At 35.4% G+C, this 18,817-nt stretch overlaps 1 protein-coding gene across 1 annotated transcript; it reads left to right on the forward strand.

The window, feature by feature from the left end:
• Nucleotides 1–5,953: 5,953 nt before the first annotated feature.
• Nucleotides 5,954–18,763, forward strand: LOC128180496 (probable DNA double-strand break repair Rad50 ATPase). Its single transcript, XM_052848618.1, has 8 exons — nt 5,954–6,113; nt 6,355–6,792; nt 10,094–10,399; nt 10,884–10,958; nt 11,335–11,520; nt 15,176–15,475; nt 15,792–15,911; nt 16,661–18,763. Exons 2-8 carry the CDS (start codon nt 6,355–6,357, stop codon nt 17,084–17,086), a joined length of 1,851 nt encoding a protein of 616 aa, XP_052704578.1. The 5' UTR covers nt 5,954–6,113; the 3' UTR covers nt 17,087–18,763.
• The last annotated feature ends 54 nt before the right edge of the window (nt 18,764–18,817 follow it).

The raw sequence follows: 18,817 nt of genomic DNA on the forward strand, positions 1-18,817 counted from the left end.
CCTTCCAATGAACATCCTGTTATTCTCTCAGACCAGCCAACTTTTGCCATTCCTGTGGGTTTCAGAGGGCCACCTGAAATTTCTCTGGCCAAGGACACTCCTGCCGAAGACCCAGCCAGCATTGCAAGTGGATCCATTCTGGTGGAACTGGCAGATCCAGACGCCCTGGCCTCCCTCATCAACATACCACCCCTTTGCACAGGAGGAGACAGCCAGCGAAGCAAGCCAGCCAGTTCTTTTTATGCCGATCCCCTTGCTCCAGCTGTCCCCAACACTACGGCATCCAGTTCCACCAGTTCTGACGCTGCAGGAACCAGTTTAACTTCGAGCATGGACTTGTTGGAGAGCCATATTATTTTGGACCGGGCGCGAACTCTGTTAGAGTTTGGTGTAATGCCACTGTTGCCACCAGCAAGGAGAAACTGGTCAGGAGTTGCACCATTCCCCATTTCTCCAGATAGGCCCAAACTCACTTGGCCACCTTCAGGATGGGAAACCATGACTTCGGATCAGAAGCTCCAGGCGTGGGAGTTCACGGCCCTCTCCCTTGAGACAGATGGTGTGATCAATTCTTCCTCTCTGACCTCATCCAGATCTGCCCTCCTCTGCAAATATAACTTCCTTTGTCTTCCTGGGTCAGCCAAGCCAGTCATGATCAAAGAAGAAGAGATGGACAGGAAGCTTAGATTTTACAATTACAAAAAACTGTGTGCTCTTGCAAGAAAAGGTGTTCATTCTCTGGACGACAATCTGTTCGTTGTAATGCTCGAGGCTGCTTTCCTGCAGAGGAAAAAGACCATGGACTCTGTCATTAATATTATCAATGCTAAAAATGTTCCACTTAGACTGTTCTAAATTCAGGAGAATTTCATTTTTTTAAGTGGGGGGTGGTGTAATATGATCATCTATGATCAATTAAGTATTTCTATTAATATTTCATTGTGTATTTCATCAGACATGCAATTGTGGTTAAAATGCCTCGTATCAAGTTCAGTTATTTATTGTTAACCTGTCAAAGACCTGTTATAGGCGTGATTTATCAAAATACCAATGTTTACATGTTCTGAATTATCGTTCGTGTTTTGACACTACCCCCGTACATTGTTTACATTTTTACGATATCGAATTATCTGCTTTGACCCGTAAATAGATCGAGTAAATACATGATAACTGTTTTAAACATGTTTATATTTACCAGATTAATCACCCTGTTCAGTTTCATGCCATTTTAATTAATGCTCTTTCCGCGAGATAATCGTCATTTTACCGCTCACAAACTTCTCTGTACGGAACATGCTGTTTGACGGACCGCTTCACTCATCGACATGCAAACATATTCTGACACTTATTTTTGTGTTATCAACATTGTTGTATGCCTTATTATATCATGTATTTAGATGCTGACCACTATTTTTCCGTATTTTTACCTCAGTATGATCGGTGATTGCTTTTATCTGTCACCTCGATTGATGAACTATGTCTTCGTAGCGAACTTCCGTATTCAAGCGTATCGCTACGCGCACTACTTCAGAAGGCGCTTAATTTCAAAATTCCTTTAGTGTAAAATATCGCAAGGATGTGTATTAAAGCTATATGCGTATTTTGACTTAGAAATATGTGTCCGTGTAATTAAATTAATCCGGACAAGGCTTTGTATAGGAATAAAATGTTTATTTATTATTTAGATATGCTTGTTCGGAAATTAGGAAACTTGTCCGGAATGTCCAGAATCCGTACAGATATTTGATTGGTTGTTAGTGTCCGGACAGAAAAGGACAAGTACTCATTGGTTGGAGAAGTTTATAAATATAGGCTAGTTCCAGCAGCAGCATCATTTGATCACTCGATCACATCCCGTTCAGTTAAGCACTCCTCTGAGAACTCCATATAAGGTAGATAGCCAAGATGAACCTAGTCGTAGACGATGCTAATTTTTATAAGGACTTCGTCGTCCGGACAGAATCCGTATAGTATAACAACCATGTAGACCAGTCTTTCCAGTGTTATAGTTCTAGTTATTAGTTGTGGTCTATAAAAGGAACTGTTATATTTATTTGAACTGTTTCAAGTTTAGAATTACGAGTTGTCCGGATTGTTCGGAATCCGCATTATTGTTGTTCGGATTTTCTTAGTTCATTAGTTCAAATAGGTTATTCATTTTTATAACGAGTTGTCCGGGAGTCCGGATAAGGCTGACACTAGGTTATTTACAGTTTACTGGAAATTATGAGGATTTAATTAGCATACTTAGTAGAAATGGGGAGGGGGTGTGATTTTACCAGATAGAATTAGACTGCGTGTGTCGAGTTTAGCTGTCCGGATCGGCGCAAGTTTATGCATTTAATATTTATTAGTCAGTACAATTCTTATACGCTGTTTATTGTTGATATTGAGCTTGAGAACGACAAATCCTGCAGATACGAGAACTAGTAGCATTTTCTTTATTTTTATGACGAGTAGTTTTTAAAACGGTGACAGCCCCGGGTTTCAGGTTGTATTGTTTGAAATGGTCAGCATCTTAGTCTGTGTTGTGATATTGATATTTTGCCATCCTGAATAAATTGTTGTGTGTTAGAAAAACGGTGTTTTTCTTTTGTGGCAAGGACCGCTCGACTTGTTACAATACTATGCATTTTTAATTTTGGGACACGTATTGTATTATTTATTACCAAGAACCATACGATTCATAGATAAATATAAGATAATACATTGTCAATTAAGGAACAATGCAATTATGTTAATGGCAGATATGTACATGGTTTAACAGAAACCACAATGTGTGGTAATTGTGCAGATTCTGTTGAAAGTGCTTTTTTTCAAATGTCCCAAGTATGAATCGTGTATGAATACTCTTTTTTTTAGGCCATAAAAAATATCATAATTAGTTCTGATCATCAACTTTTACTTGAATTAGTGGTATATGGTAGTCCTTATCATGCAGCAACAAAACACGTTTTGTAATTATTTATGAAAACAGCATTTAGCCTTATATTTTCTTTTCAAACCGGTACCATATTATATAAATAGTGCCTGTTTGGGAGGGTAACAGTTGAAATTGACACCCCGAGAAAACCATTGTCAACCGACGCGAAGCGGAGGTTGACAATGGTTTTCGAGGGGTGTCAATTTCAACTGTTATCCTCCCAAACAGGCACTATTTATTTTGTTATACTGAATGTCTTTTTTAAAATTTTAAAAAAAAATTTACTGCTTTTATATAGGAATAACGTGAATTCTACAGCGAACCGTACGCGCATAATTTTCGCGCATGTAACATTTTTTAATGTTACCCGTTGCCAAGTGCGTTGCTAACGCTGAGGGTAATAGTAAATATTATTAACTGCGTCTTAACCAATCAGATTTCAGTATTTAACATGAAAGTATAACAATATTAGTTGTTTTTTTTCTCTTTTTTTAAATTTGTATCTTTTCTATAGTCTGTGTTGTATTACAAATATTGAATATTTAAATATTTTAATTTGTTCATTATGACCTAATTGTTGGGAGAGAGCTAAAATATGTTGTGCCTGCTGCCTAATCCCAGTCAATAGTATTATATTGAATAAAATATTGTTTAAATAAAGAATATATAATATACTCTATACATAGGCGTCAGAACCGGGAAAGGGTGGGTGGCGGGGGGGGGGGGGGTAGATAGACATACAATGTAATCATAATGAACCAATCAATCATTTTTTTTAAAGTTTTTAATCGGAAAAAAAAAATAACCTGAGCTGTAGAGCCCCCCTCCTCGCGAATTTTGGTGATTTTAATTTTTTTTTTATATTGCTTGTCAAGATTTTGGATACGTCTGCCCCCCCCCCCCCCCACACACACACGCACACATTTGATTTGCCTCCGACCCCTATACTATATTGTAAATTCATTATTTTACACGAGTACTTAATTCAGCGATTACCCTGTTTTGAATCAAATCACGAGAATATAAAATCAAGAGCGTCAATTTTTGTAATAACTTCCTATAGTTTAACCCAGTCTAAAAAATAAATGCCAGATTTTGCAATCCATGGGGGTTGCGTCTCGCAATTTTACGCGGATAGTAAATCCTTGCGTTTAATTACATGAATGAATCTACAGTATATAAGTTTGACTTAAAGTGAATGTAGGGGGTAATGTCAAAATTAATTCTTTCGGCCAATGTTAATTACAAGAGATGGTGAACTCTCTCTCTCTCTCTCTCTCTCTCTCTCTCTCTCTCTCTCTCTCTCTCTCTCTCTCTCTCTCTCTCTCATTGAGTACTTTTAAATAATGATATAGCAAACTTATTGTACTTCTTGTGGAAAATCAATGTGTTTTTCATTTTTAATTTCCGTGAAATGTTTGCTAAAGTAATAAAAAAAATATTGCCACAAAGTCAATGGGAAATTTTGAATTAAGGATCATTTGTGGTACTCTTTACATTATTATATCTACATGTATGTATATAATTGTATCAATCTGTTACAACGAGATGATGCAAGTACATCTGTTGTTCTTTAACGCTTTGGAAAAAAAATTGAAGGATCGAATGGGGGATGAAATAGAGTATTATTATACTTTCATGTTAAATACTGAAATCTGATTGGTTTAGACGCAGTTGGTATTCCGTTCTATAACCCTCAGCGTTAGCAACACATTTGGCAACGAGTAACACAACGAATTGTTACATGCGCTTAAATTATGCGCGTACGGTTCGCCGTAGAATTCGCTTCATTTCTATATTATAATAATAGCAGTAAAATTATCTTTAAAATTAAGACATTCAGTATAATAAAATAAATAGTGCCTGTTTGGGAGGGTAACTGTTGAAATTGACACCCCTCGAAAACCATAGTCAACCGACACGAAGCGTTGGGGTGTCAATTTCAACAGTTACCCTCCCAAACAGGCACTATCTAGGGGGTGGGGTGGTGATATTCATTTTACTGTGCAGGTTTTCGCCGACAACAAAGACCATACTTTAATTGGCTTTAAACGTATTTTAGCAGTCATTAATGTACATGTATTTAGAATACTGCAAATCGCGAGGAATTTGTATGAAATAGGGATAAATGTTCAACGTTCTCGCGATTTTATACAAAACAGCGAGATCGCGGAATTAAAATTTAATACTTGCGTAATATAAGGAATTACAGTATAACATAGAAGAATCAGAGAATGGGGTCGATTAATCAATCAATTATGCACAACATAAATCTTCCAAACCCACAAGAAAAACCGCTCAGTATAGACACATACGTATGTGTGTGTAAAAAATGAAAAGTATTGTAAAGAAATACAGTACTTAGAATTTAAATTTTGAAAAAAAAATAAGAGAAAGAGAGAAAAATGCATGTGTTGCATGGGGTTCGTGTTTAAAATTAAAAAAAAAATCTAATCAGTCTTCTTCACCAAAATCGACCAGTCCTGTATTTAATATACACTCAGGTGACAATAGTATGTCAATTTCATGGAAAAAACAACAGTATTTAAATTTTCAAAGAATTGTTTAAAAGTAACCTAAAAATTAGCAGTTATTTTAACTTGAGCCAGTTGTTAATTTATAAAGTAATTCATGTATTCTAAGGGTCCTATATATATAGCTGATTAGAAATATAACAATGAATAAAATATATTTAAAAATTAAAAGGAAATTTAAAATGTATTTTGTCGCCTGCGATGGCCCATCTAGATACAAACTCTGCTTAGACGCAATCCACAATGTTAATTCGATTAGACGGTGTAGTAGTTCAAAGAAATGGGCTTTAATTCATATGATGAACGCACATGCACGTGTACACACACATAAGGAACGTAATACACCTGCAAGTTGACTTCCTGTTCACTCCTGTAAATTTTGCCAGTATTATCGGAAAAGATATTTAAACTCCTCGACTATAGTCATTTTATTTACAATCTTTTAAGGAAATGCCTGTGGTCTTATTTCCATTTTCGTTTACAGAGAACACTGTGATATAACGCTTGATGTTTGAAACGGACTATAAGGTATTTCCCCTTAGAAATTTAAGCTGCTAAATTTAGAATTGATGTCGATAGTGGTAAAAGCCCTTACTTTTACAACGTAGGGACCTAGCGTGTTGATTTGAGGATTTTCCCGTTTCTTCGCCTTCAAGGTAAGAGTCATATTACTATGATATAGACCAAAAGTTCCCTATTCCCTACCCGGTTAAATATAGTTTGACTGGTTTAAAATCAATACCAATTGTTTGCATGTGGCACTATCTAGTTCAGTTCTGGATAGATTGAACTGAAATACAGACACTGTTGAACTCTCATTCGTACCTGTGGTAGTATTTTATATGTGTTGTGGGATTTTTCTGACATTGTTCAAAGGTTTATTTAAATTTTGTTCAGATGGCGACTGAAATGACGAGGTCGAATTCGTCCGAATCCGCTCTGAGTTCACAACAAAGTCTAGAACAGGAACGAGACTGCTACAAAGAAAAAGTGGACCACATGAAGTTACTTCTAAAACAGTGCCAAACCGAACTCCACACGTATAAGATCCGCCACGGGGGAGTGGAGACGTTCTCACGACTTTTACAAGAGACAAAACAGGAGAATTCTAGCTTGAATAAGAAATTAAAGACATTGGAAACAATTGTGAGGAATTTACAAAGTAGGCTTATCAATCATGGGTTATCTGCCAGTCTAAGTCTGGAAGAAAGCGATGACTTTATTCCAGGAACGTCAAAACAAGTGTTAGAAAACCTGACCAGAGAAAATTCGAGACTAAAACAGCTTTTGAGAACGTCCCCATCGGACCCGGAAGAAATACAGACCTTACAACAGGTACTGTGTTTTTGGCTTTTGATTGGCGGATTGTACGAACCAATCGCTGTTTTTTGAAGAAAAAGTCTTGTGTTTCCTTAGAGAATATTGATATGGTTTTTTTTTGTTTTGGCAAAGATTATTATTTTGCTTCAAAGCACAATTTTAAATAAAAAGTTACATTAAGATGAAGGGTGATGGAAGGTAAGGTCACACCTATTAACGTAAATGGGAAAATTGGGAAAGATTGCATTCAGTAAATTATAGTCAGTTTCCTACAAGATACTTCCTGGTACAAAAACGACTCTCAATAGAGAAATCGAATCCGATTGATTCACACGGCATGACATGCATGCAATGACAAAGCACTTTCTTTGATTATCAAATATCTCTCTCTCTCTCTCTAGGTGATCTAGTTTGTACGGGACGGTGTAAAAGTAGTCCGGGACATATGTCCCGGACATATGTCCCGCGATGTCCCAGTTTCGTATTTCGCATATAACTTATTTTCCAGTTATTTTTTTCAAAACCCATTAATCAGATATCAAAAAGCGTCTTTATTTTAGTCGATTGTATTATTTCTGCTACATATAAAACACTAATAAGTTTAAAATCGCCAATTTTCCTTCGCCAAAAGTGTAAATGTAGTCCCGAGAAATCGATTATGTTTTTCGATTTCCGGTTTATGTTTTTCCTTTATACATTATATAAACATATTTCTAAATAATTTTTCTTGTCGTTGTCTCTTTATTATTTGTTTATGGTATAAATCTTAATTATTTGTCACTTTTTAACATTAAAAGCAGTTATTTACGCTTTTCCTCGCGGGACATTGCAGTTTACTTTACAACTGAAAAGATATAGTACAATTGGAAACCCAGCAAAGTAACATGTAAGAATTCCGAACAAAATTCATGTTTATCAATAATTTCATATCATATGGAGATGAATTGTAAAATATTTATTTTTAAAAAAAATATTAGTATTATGTTCGATCACCTCAATATTAGAAAATGCGTTCAATCATTAAGGATTCCGGCAGCAATTACCGTCTCAAAATCATTTAACAATTATTTGGTTAATTTAATTTTTGTTACAATAATTATAGTTTCAGTATTAGAATTAAGATTCTTGATCATGATATAATAATGTGATGTGCAATTATATGCGCGGACATTGAAAATGTATTGGATTATTTTGAAAATGTCCCACCATTACGCAATTTAAAATGTGTGCGCAACCTAATTGCATCTGGTATGACCACAATTGGGCTAAAATTTTAATAAGTATTGTCTTATCATTAATTTTTCTCCATGAATTACCTTGTCATGATATACCTGGGTCCGCATCGTAACGAGGATGCACTATCTGAAGTATCGCAAATAGGTGGAGTTTATATAGATTATTTATTATTTTAAAATTTAAAGTTTTCCTTGAAAAAGCATGAAACCGATCCCAGCTAACAAGATTAAGAATAAGCGCACATTCACTATTCATTGAAACAGGTAGATATTGTAAACCAATTATCCCAAAGGAAAAACGTTTATGCTATGCTTGTAAATTATTAGTCGAAAATGAAAAACATTTTGTACTTTACTGTCCTGTGTATGACGATCTTCGATTTCATTATTGTGATATTTTCAGTGATAAATTGTACTGTGGTATTGATCCCATAAAAGAAATTGTTTCCATGTGATTATAATACTACAAAACGTCTATGTATCTACTTGGATAAATGGTTTAAGCAGAGAAAACAGTTCCAGGGACTATATATGAAGTATTGTATAAAACTGTCTTGCATGCTGTAGCCTTTATGTTACAATTTTCTTTTGTCTCTCATTTGATTTCATTTTGACTGTATGCCAACATGGTGATTTCAATAAACCATTGAATTGAATTATATACATGTACCGGCTAACATCATTTACTGATCCGTGATGCGGAAATGTATACACAACCCCTGCTGGGTTTTCGGTTTTACTTTTTCTTATCTGTTTCTTATGAACTGCAATGTCCCGCGAAGAAATGCGTAAACAATTTCATTAGGGATTGAGAATAACTTAATAATTATGTTTATATTGTAAATCAATGTTTGATATTTAAATACAGTATATAAACTTATAGAATTATGTTTATTTAATGTAAAAACAAAGGCAAAACAAAAACCGGAAATCGAAAAACATAGTCGATTTCTCGGGACTACATTTACACTTTTGGCGAAGGAAAATTGGCGATTTTTAACTTATTAGTGTTTTATATGTAGCAGAAATAATACAATCGACTAAAATAAAGATGCTTTTTGATATCTGATTAATGGGTTTTGAAAAAAATAACTGGAAAATAAGTTATACGCGAAATACGAAACTGGGACATCGCGGGACATATGTCCGTGACATATGTCCCGGACTACTTTTACACCGTCCCAGTTTGTACTGTCAAATAAACGGAGTGTCACGTATTACTTAAAGCTTGTTCATCAAGTGCATAGGAGATGAATAAATTGGGTATAACATTAACTAATTTAGCTAAAATAAGAGAATGGGGCTTTTTGTGGGCATTTCCCTTTAAAACTGGTCTAAATCCTTTCTCTAGCCTCGATCTGTTCTAAATGTCAACGTGACAGCTAGTTCATCATGTTCATAAATAACTGTTCTTAAAAAAGTGCATGATTCACGAAAATGTGACAATTTCATTGTCAGATTTCTTCATTGAATAGAAATAATAAACATTTATTTTGCTTCCGAATTAAAAAAAGAAAAAAAGACTTATTCAAAACCCCATCCCACCTAGCTGTCTCCAAAAAACTTTAAAAGGGAGGAAAGCAAAATATACTATACAGTTCTTATACTTGAATAACTATATCAATAATTTCATTATTGATATAGGAATTTGATAAATGTATTCTATTTTTTCCTGTAAATTTATTTCTGAATCACTTATTGTTAAAAATTTGTTGCGGTGTGTGTTAATTACTGTGGAATTATTCAAATTTGTGGGTGCTGATTTTTGGGGATTGCTTAAAATTTACAGGTACATCACTAGCGAATGTAATTTGGTGTACTCTCATATACCTACTAAAGGAAAAGTGACTTTAAAATCAAATTTATTAATTCATGGAGTGTGTTAATTCATGGATGAGAGGTACCCATAAATTCCACCAAAATTGAACCACCACGAAATCTAATGATTCTACTGTAAATGATTGTTGTAAGCTGAGTTTAATCTGAGAGCCACCCTCCTCATAAGGGTTTTTTTTAACATTAAATAAAACAATTAAAACGTTACATTAAAGTTTTTGAAATTCTTTATTTCTAATCTGTAGAAAGTGAAGGAATTTTCTCAGAAAAACACTGCTCTTCAGCAACAACTTGAGTCAAAAGCATCACGAGTGAATGATCTTGAGCGAGCCCTGTCGAGCTCAGCCGATGAAAAAGATGCACAGATCCGCAGACTCACAACTACAGTGGAAGAGCTCAGAGAAAGCTCGCGAACTCGAGACGTGCTCTGTATATCCCTGGCTGAGGAAACGAATAACTTACGGCAGCAACTTACCGATGTTGGAACGCAGTGTCAGCAAATGGCTCAACGCCTCGAAAACAGCAAGACAAAACAAGGCTCACAACTTAAGGTACATGTTATTGATGACAAGGGGCATAACTCTATAAATTTTTCACTTTTCAAAGGATATTGTGTGAAATTATCAGAGCTATTGTGTGTAGGCAAACTATGGAATACAATCTTTAGAATTAAAATCTTTACTACCGGTACATATCACATTTAAATACTGTATATTCCTTATATTACGTGAGTACTTATTTCCGCGATCCCGATGTTTTGCATCAAATCGTGAGAATATAAAATCGCGAACGTGGGACTTTTCTCTTTATTTCTTAGAATTCTCAACTCTCAGAAAATAATGGCGAGATTTTAAAATCAGCGAAACGTGCTTCTCGTGTTTTTATGCGGATATTAATTCCTCGCATTTAATAAGTCTACAGTACTGAAGTTAAGAACTGATCTATGGATTCTTGTTTTAAATTCTTTGTGTTTTCCCGATCATTAGAGGACCAGTCCATAGCTTTATCTCTCATTGAATGTTTTGTCTTCTGAAGGGTTCAGACAAACACCCAGAAGATGCGGATAGGCTGAGGGAGGAAAACTACACAGTGAAGGCCAAATTAGACGAGGTATGACTAGAATTAGAGAAAGAGGGGGAGTGGTTAAATGAGATATGACTAGAATTAAAGAAAGAGGAGGAGTGGGTTATATGAGGTATGACTAGAATTAGAGAAAAAAGGGGTAGTGGTTATATGAAGTATGGCTAGAATTAGAAAAAAGGGGGAGTGGGTTATATGAGATATGGCTAGAATAAGAAATGAAACAAGAATTAGAGAAAATTGAGGGGGGGGGGGGGGTAGAGAAATTGGGTTGGGAAGTAGAAGTGAAAATAATCACATGTCCTGTTTCCTTGTAAAATATCTGATTTCAATATCAAATCATGATATTTCATTTTTTTTTTTGAATTAAAATTTATCCTAAAAACTGCTGATATTTGATTGTTAGGTTATAAAGATGAATCATCGGTGGCAGTCTTACAACACGATGCAGGAGCAGCGGATCAAACAACTGATGTCGGAGGTCGAGTCCGCTCAGGCCCTGGCCATCACGCCCGAGCGAGAAGAGTCGATCAACCGTGCACTGGACGAGGCCAAATCCAAACTCCAGTCTCTGGAGAACCAGAAAAAAGAGGTCAGTATAAGGCTTTATATGAACTAGCTGTAATAATATGGCCCTCTCCCAAATTTTTTTTTTATTAAAATTTGTTTTGGAGTAAACATCAGATATTAAAACAAGAGGCCCATGGGCCACATCGCTCACCTGAGGAACAATAGTTATGATAAAATCAGCTCAATGGAGTCATAATACAAACTATCTGGACAATGTACAATAATACATGTAGATCCTGTATAAATAAAATCCATTTTCCCCTGGATATTCTTATGTTTATAATCATTAGTCCCTTTTCTAACAGGATGATTTTATAGTCATATCATATGTTGAGTATTGCAGTTCTCAAAAACATCCCTAACAATAGTTTATATATGGGATATAAACGTACATCAAACTCTGAACCTTCTCGTGAGGCCAAAAAATTGTCCTGGGGCCAAAGTCTTAACAATTATAAAGAATCATCTGGCTGATTAGTTTCTGAGAAGATTTTTAAAGATTTACCCTATATATTCCTTTGTTAAACTTTGACCCCCCCCCCCCATTGTGGCCCCACCCTACCCATGGGGATCATTATTTTCACAACTCTGAATCTACACTACCCGAGGATGCTTTTACACAAGTTTCAGCTTTCCTGGCTGATTAGTTTCTGAGAAGAAGATTTTTAAAGATTTACTCTGTTTATTCCAATGTAAAACATCGACCTCCCATTGTGGCCCAAACCTACCCCCAGGGGTCATGATTTTCACAAATTTGAATCTACACTACCTGAGGATGCTTCCACACAAGTTTCAGTTTTCCCGGCTGGTTTCTGAGAAGAAGATTTTTAAAGATTTACTCTATATAATCATATGTTATACTTCGACCCCCATTGTGGCCCCAACCTAACCCCAGGGGTTATTATTTTCACAACTTTGAATCTACACTACCTGAGGATGCTTCCACACAAGTTCCAGCATTGCCGGCGGATTAGTTTCTGAGAAGAAGATTTTTAAAGATTTACTGTATATATTCCTATGTTAAACTTCGATCCCCCATTGTGGCCCCACCCTACCCTCGGGGGGTCATGATTTTCACAACTTTGAATCTACACTACCTGAGGATGCATCCACACAAATGTCAGCTTTCCTGGCTGATTAGTTTCTGAGAAGAAGATTTTTAAAGATTTACTGTATATATTCCTATGTAAAACTTTGATCCCCCGTTGTGGCCCCACCCTACCCCCGGGGGTCATGATTTTCACAACTTTGAATCTACACTACTTGAGGATGCTTCCACACAAGTCTCAGCTTTCCTGGCCGATTAGTTTCTGAGAAGAAGATTTTTAAAGATTTACTGTATATATTCCTATGTTAAACTTCGATCCCCCATTGTGGCCCCAACCTTCCCCCGGGGGTCATGATTTTCACAACTTTGAATCTACACTACCTGAGAATGCTTCCACACAAGTTTCAGCTTTCCTGGCCGATTAGTTTCTGAGAAGAAGATTTTTAAAGATTTACTCTATATATTCATTTGTTAAACTTCGACCCCCCCCCCCATTGTGGCCCCACCCTCAGGTGAGCTAAAAAGGTTAAGTTTACAATTCAATTAGTTGGTTTCTGGAAGAACAGACTTTGAAAATTTTCGTAATAAATATTGACAATTTTTTTTACTTTTTTAATCTTTAGCTTTTAAGATATGTGTACAAACATAGAATTGTGAGCAAATCTCTGTATCTTGCTTATGATTCGAAACTTAACACTCAAATATGGTTAGTAAATAGACATTGTAGGGTAACAAATAAACACAAGAAACATGCACTACATATATAACAAATCAAGAACACAATTTATTTTTTCGAAATGAATCATATATATACATGTATATACCTACATATTTCCGTCAGCGATATCAAACTCTATTTAAAATGAATAAACTCGAGAAAATGCCGAGCATCTCAACAAAACCTATTGCATTAATCTACCATTACGCAAAAGATAATGCCGACTTACCGATAGAATGAATTGTACTTCAGTACCCCTACATCAGATTTTGCTTAATTTGCGCAGGTAAACTGTTAACTGTTTGATTTACCGCAGTCTCTGTTTTATTTTAAACGTAAAAATCACGAAATACAGACTAAAGTTCCCAGGTTACAAAGCATAAATAATGAAAACGAAACGAAAATCAGAACAAGCTAACACCAACGTCATGTGTGAAAACTGTCAACGCATTGAAATATTTAGCCTTAATTTACTTCACAAAATCGGCACCAATATATTTTGCATGTTTCAAAAATTTCCCTTCTTACGCGAACGGTTGCATAGCAAGTAGATTCATCATAGTCAGATCGACCCTTTTTCGTATAATGTCATGGCTGCTTTAAACAAAGAACCTCGTTTTAGAAGTATGGAATAAGAGTCTTGGTAAAATGGGTATGCAAACTCGGGCCGTGGCAAAATAAAAGCCGGGGCAGATCGGCAATCGTCAATTCCAAATACGCATTATTTTGCAGCAATATTTACAGCGAATACAAATATACTGGTCCATCAAATACCCCGAAATTTTAATGAGATTGGCAGATTAATACCTGCCAATCTTTTGTTTTGCTCAGACCAAGTCTTGCCTACCCATTTTACCGTAGGTAATTCTTACCGTATGCCGAGCCCGAAGCTATTAAACTGATTGAAACACGCATTTCCTTTATTATTATTTTCGTAATAACTCAGATTTGAATCAGAATTAGCACTTAATTTTTGCAATTTATATTTTCCTTCCCATAAGGATAATTTATGCTAAACTACGTTGAATTGAACTAATTAGTTCTTGAGAAGAAGATTTTTAAAAATGCACCCCCCTTTTTCTACAGTTTCAAGGTTTTCTCCGCTTTGAATACAGATCGGACTTTTATTTCTGCAATTTATATTCGCCCTCCCATAAGGATGCTTTGTGCCAAATTTGGTTGAAATTGGATAAGCGGTTTTAGAGAAGAAGTTCAAAATGTAAAAAGTTTACAGACGGACAGACGGACAGACGGACAGACAGACGGACAGACGGACGGACAGACGGACGACGGACAAAATGTGATCAGAATAGCTCACTTGAGCTTTCAGCTCAGGTGAGCTAAAAATTGGAGAGGGTTAGATTATTGCAGCTATATCTGAACATGTTCCGTTTTCCTACACTGAAAATTTCTTCATAAATGCAGGGTAAATATTTTCAAGACATTAGCCGGTAAGGGGGGAAGTGTTAATAATTTTCTTTTTTGTGCAGTTTTGTACATTCTTGCAATTGCACTGCATGTTAAAAACTAAATCTGTAGTTGCTTTTTGTTTGCATTAAAATTAAACAATTAAGATGCTAAATGCATGTCTATATTCAATTAAAGAGATTCAGGTAACAGCACTAAAATACAGGATAGCATAAAGTTTGGAGACATATGCACCTGCATATTTCATCAACATTGAAGAATTCTGAGGCAGTCACATCTTACTATCTATGTTTTATGTTGTCAACTGTCTACCTTCAATATATTACTAGCTGCAATAATGTAGCCCTCTCTCAATTTTTGGGGGAAAACAGAAGATTTTAAAAAGAGTCGGAGAGGGCTACATTATTGCAGCTAATATATTGCATGTATTTTTACATAATAGGCTAAATGCTTATTGGTTTACTGTTGTTTTATTTTAATTAGTTGGATACAAAATTAAATGAGGCCTTGACTTATAACTCCCACCTAACGCAGGAAGTAGAAAAGCTCCGAGAGGAAGTGAATTCTCGTCGCGAGGGAACCTGTCTGAGCAGTAACTCAGAATCCATCGAGGCCCTGAAACACCAGATCCAAATCTGTACCGAGGACTTTGAGTATGAGCGCAGTGACCGAGAAAAGGCGCAGCATCGAATATCTCAACTCGAGGAGGAGATGAGACAGATTAAGGCGGAGCGTGATCGCTATAAAACTCGCATATCTCAGCTCGAGTCTGAGAGCAGCAAGGTTGGTATTTCGGAGATTTTGTAATCTTTTCAATGTTTATACAAGTACAAGGGAGAGTTTATCTTTGTATCAGGAACTGAAAATGAATTGCTATCCAACATAGAATTAATGCTTTCTTTTCAATTGTTTTGCAACAGTTTTGTAAGAAGAAAAAACAGTTTTTGAAGTACAGATTTTTTCATTAAAATATCAAAGAGAAAAAAAAGGTTGTTGGTCGCTTGTTTGTTTTTAGACTGAGAGAGATCCAATAATGAAGGAATTTAAATTTGTTTGTTTACAGAGAGATCTAATAATGAGGGAATTTCTTTGTTTACAGAAAGATCCAATGAGCCGGAACCGGTTCCCTCAAGTCAACCTTGACTACAATCTTCTCACCAACCAATCGCTGTACAATGACTTCAACCTTAACCAGGGCAACCAGGGCCTTTCTATGGAGGTAATGACCTTGACCTTGTCTTTCTCAACATCCCATAACCTTTTCACATGCATACTGGTCAAATTATGACCGGTTAGCCATTTTTTCCTTTATTATAGCATTGTTTAGTGTTGATAGATTTTCTGTAGTATGTATTAACGAAACAAAAAACAACATGATACACAGAAGCTTAACATCATACAATCCGTTCTATCTGAAAATGAGTATAAAACCCCAAATGGGAAACGGTTAAGGTAAACATCTGAGAGTTGTTTTTGGGTGTTAGTAGGTGCAATTCTGTGCCTCTAAATTCTTTATTCTTCATAAACATGTGGCTATTAAGTTTCTTTGCTGCCAAAGAACTCGGCAAACATATACTTCCCCCCTCTATGAATTATAAGTGTAATATAAAGCAGTAGAAGTCAAATTTTAATTTTCATATTGCAAGTAATTTTAAATTATTTAATGAATGACAGAAAAGAACAAGGTTATAAACTATTGTTTGTTCTATTTTGGGGGGGGGAAATGCTATGCAAGAGACTGATTGAAATAAATTTACATTTTTGTCATCTTCTTTGTTTAGGTTTGTTTTATAAAATATTGAAAACAGAACTAAATTCTGAAAATTATAAGTTTTGAAGCATTGAAAACGATATTTCAAGATCTTATCACTATTTCATTAGTATTTACAAGTGTCCACAATATCATTTTTGTAATTTTAAAGCAATGGAAACTGTATAATTAGATTCTTTTTCTGTCCATATTTGTAGACACAGTTGGCTGCTAGAGGTCCAAGTCACTTTGCAGAACACAAACCTCCAAACAGTTTACCTATAGGCCAGGTCAAGGGTCAACTGTCAATGGATCAAGGTCACTCTGGGACAAAGGTTGATGCAATGTATGCTGCACAGAATATGAATGAGGTAGACAGTAACCACCTCCAAACAGACAATAGTACGCCCTCCTCTCAACACAGTGTTCCTAAAAAAGAGTCAAACCCTCCAGATAAGGCTGACTCGGATTTTGGACTTTCGGTGACTGTTCCTTCTTTGAATGACCTTGATGACATCAATGACTCGGAAAGTGACACTCAGTCTGGGAATGGACAAATGTTGTCATGTCCTAAATGTGGACAAAGTTTTAGTGCCGATTGCCATGCTCAGTTAGTGGAGCATTTGGAAGTGTGTTGTGATTGACCTTGAACGTTTTGAACTTTTGACCTTTGAATAATGTGTATATTTATTTTGTAATGATTCATAGGTAACAGAATTGGGGGACGAGGGGTTAAATGATCAGTCCTTTATTAAAAAAACAATTTGGTAAATCTAGATGATAACAGTTTGAAGATTTTATAAATTTAATATAAATAACACAATAAGTTGAATTGCCAAGGGCAACAACATAACAAATACATCATCAAATACTATCCTTTCTGCAAAAGTAATTTTATTGAAATATACATCGAAAACATTGAATCCGTTGATAAACACATGTATACACACGGCAATTGGGTTTCTCCGTCTACCTTTAACTACATGTATTCCTAATTAAATGAAGGTACCGGTACTCACACAGGTGTTCAGATAAGTCAATAATTTCCGAGTTTTCTTGCAATTCGTGGTAAGATCCACAAAATTAAATGCTGTTTTGAATGTGGAGATCAGAGACGCCCAAATCACTCTTCCATATTTACGTGTATATATTCTGGCAAGCTTTAAACTATTGTTTATTGGATCATATAACATTGGTAGGTGAATACATTGTACAATTATAGTCTGTGATAATTCTCAAATGTCGGGATATGACAATTCTGTCAAGTAAGACGGGACTTGGCAGAGAAGAACTGCATTAATGCAGAATTGATGACAAAACATTCTCTCTACATGATAAAGTACAATGTACTATTGGAATCCACTAATTTTGGGAGGCCAAAAAGTTTATAGGGATTTTATTTTGTGGGTTTGTATGTTTTACTGTAATGAATAATTTGTTTCCTAATTTATTGTGGATGTTAATTATTCATGTTGTGGAAGACTCACAAAATTAATGACAATTGAGCCACGTAAGATTCTATAGATTACACCTATATTTGTGAAAATAAGACAGGATATGATGTCATGTAACAGGATATGATGTCAAAAACAACTAACATTGAGAATTGAGTTCAAATTAGTCATTCAGATTACACAGAGAAAGGATGACATGAAATTCAATGTGTGTAGGTAAGATTTACAGAGCATGTATGAGGAGCCTATTGAATAAACTATTAACCTGGCCAGACCAATAATTTCTGCTTCGATTTTCTCCTGTCAAAAGTTGTCAATTACAAATGTAAAGTTTTTTGAAAAAGCAGTTTAATTCTATCAATGTTTATGACTTTATCAAAATAAAGATGGCTTTAATATTTGATTTTAATGATACATATAGAACTGATTTTTTATGTGTACTAGATTTGAAAATCATATGCATTTTGAAACATATATACATATGTATGGCTTGCAGATTAAATAAACTTCAGTTTAAGACTATCTTTTATGAGCAATTAACGTGATACAATTTGATAATGTTTAATATTGGAAGGGTTGTAAATAGGAAGTTTTAGCTGGTCAAGGGAGATAAGCACATTTTTTTCCTGCGATGTAGATCATCATGGATTATCTCCCTTGACATGGTTAAAATAGACTTGGGTGCTGACTCCAGTGTTTGCCAAATAATGTTTCATCCCCATTCATCAATACTATGTCCTGTGCTGTGTATGTATGTTCTTGACTTTTTTAATTACCATGAATACAAGTGGTTATAAGATATTCAGCTTTCCAATGTTTTTATGTATCTGTCAAAGTTTTGATAGTAAAATCAATCATTATTAGAAATCTTGTTTATTATAATTCATGCATGAATATAGGAATGGGGCATCAAGTGGGGGA

Source organism: Crassostrea angulata, chromosome 4 (genome assembly GCF_025612915.1).
Source record: "Crassostrea angulata isolate pt1a10 chromosome 4, ASM2561291v2, whole genome shotgun sequence".
Taxonomy (NCBI): domain Eukaryota; kingdom Metazoa; phylum Mollusca; class Bivalvia; order Ostreida; family Ostreidae; genus Magallana; species Magallana angulata.

Bases quoted from the DNA above. Each gene is read 5' to 3' on its own strand.
- LOC128180496 (XM_052848618.1), top strand. From the start codon at position 6,355: ATGGCGACTGAAATGACGAGGTCGAATTCGTCCGAATCCGCTCTGAGT. The intron at 6,793-10,093 runs GTACTGTGTTTT...TCTAATCTGTAG, and splicing joins AAATACAGACCTTACAACAG to AAAGTGAAGGAATTTTCTCA. The intron at 10,959-11,334 runs GTATGACTAGAA...TTTGATTGTTAG, and splicing joins TGAAGGCCAAATTAGACGAG to GTTATAAAGATGAATCATCG.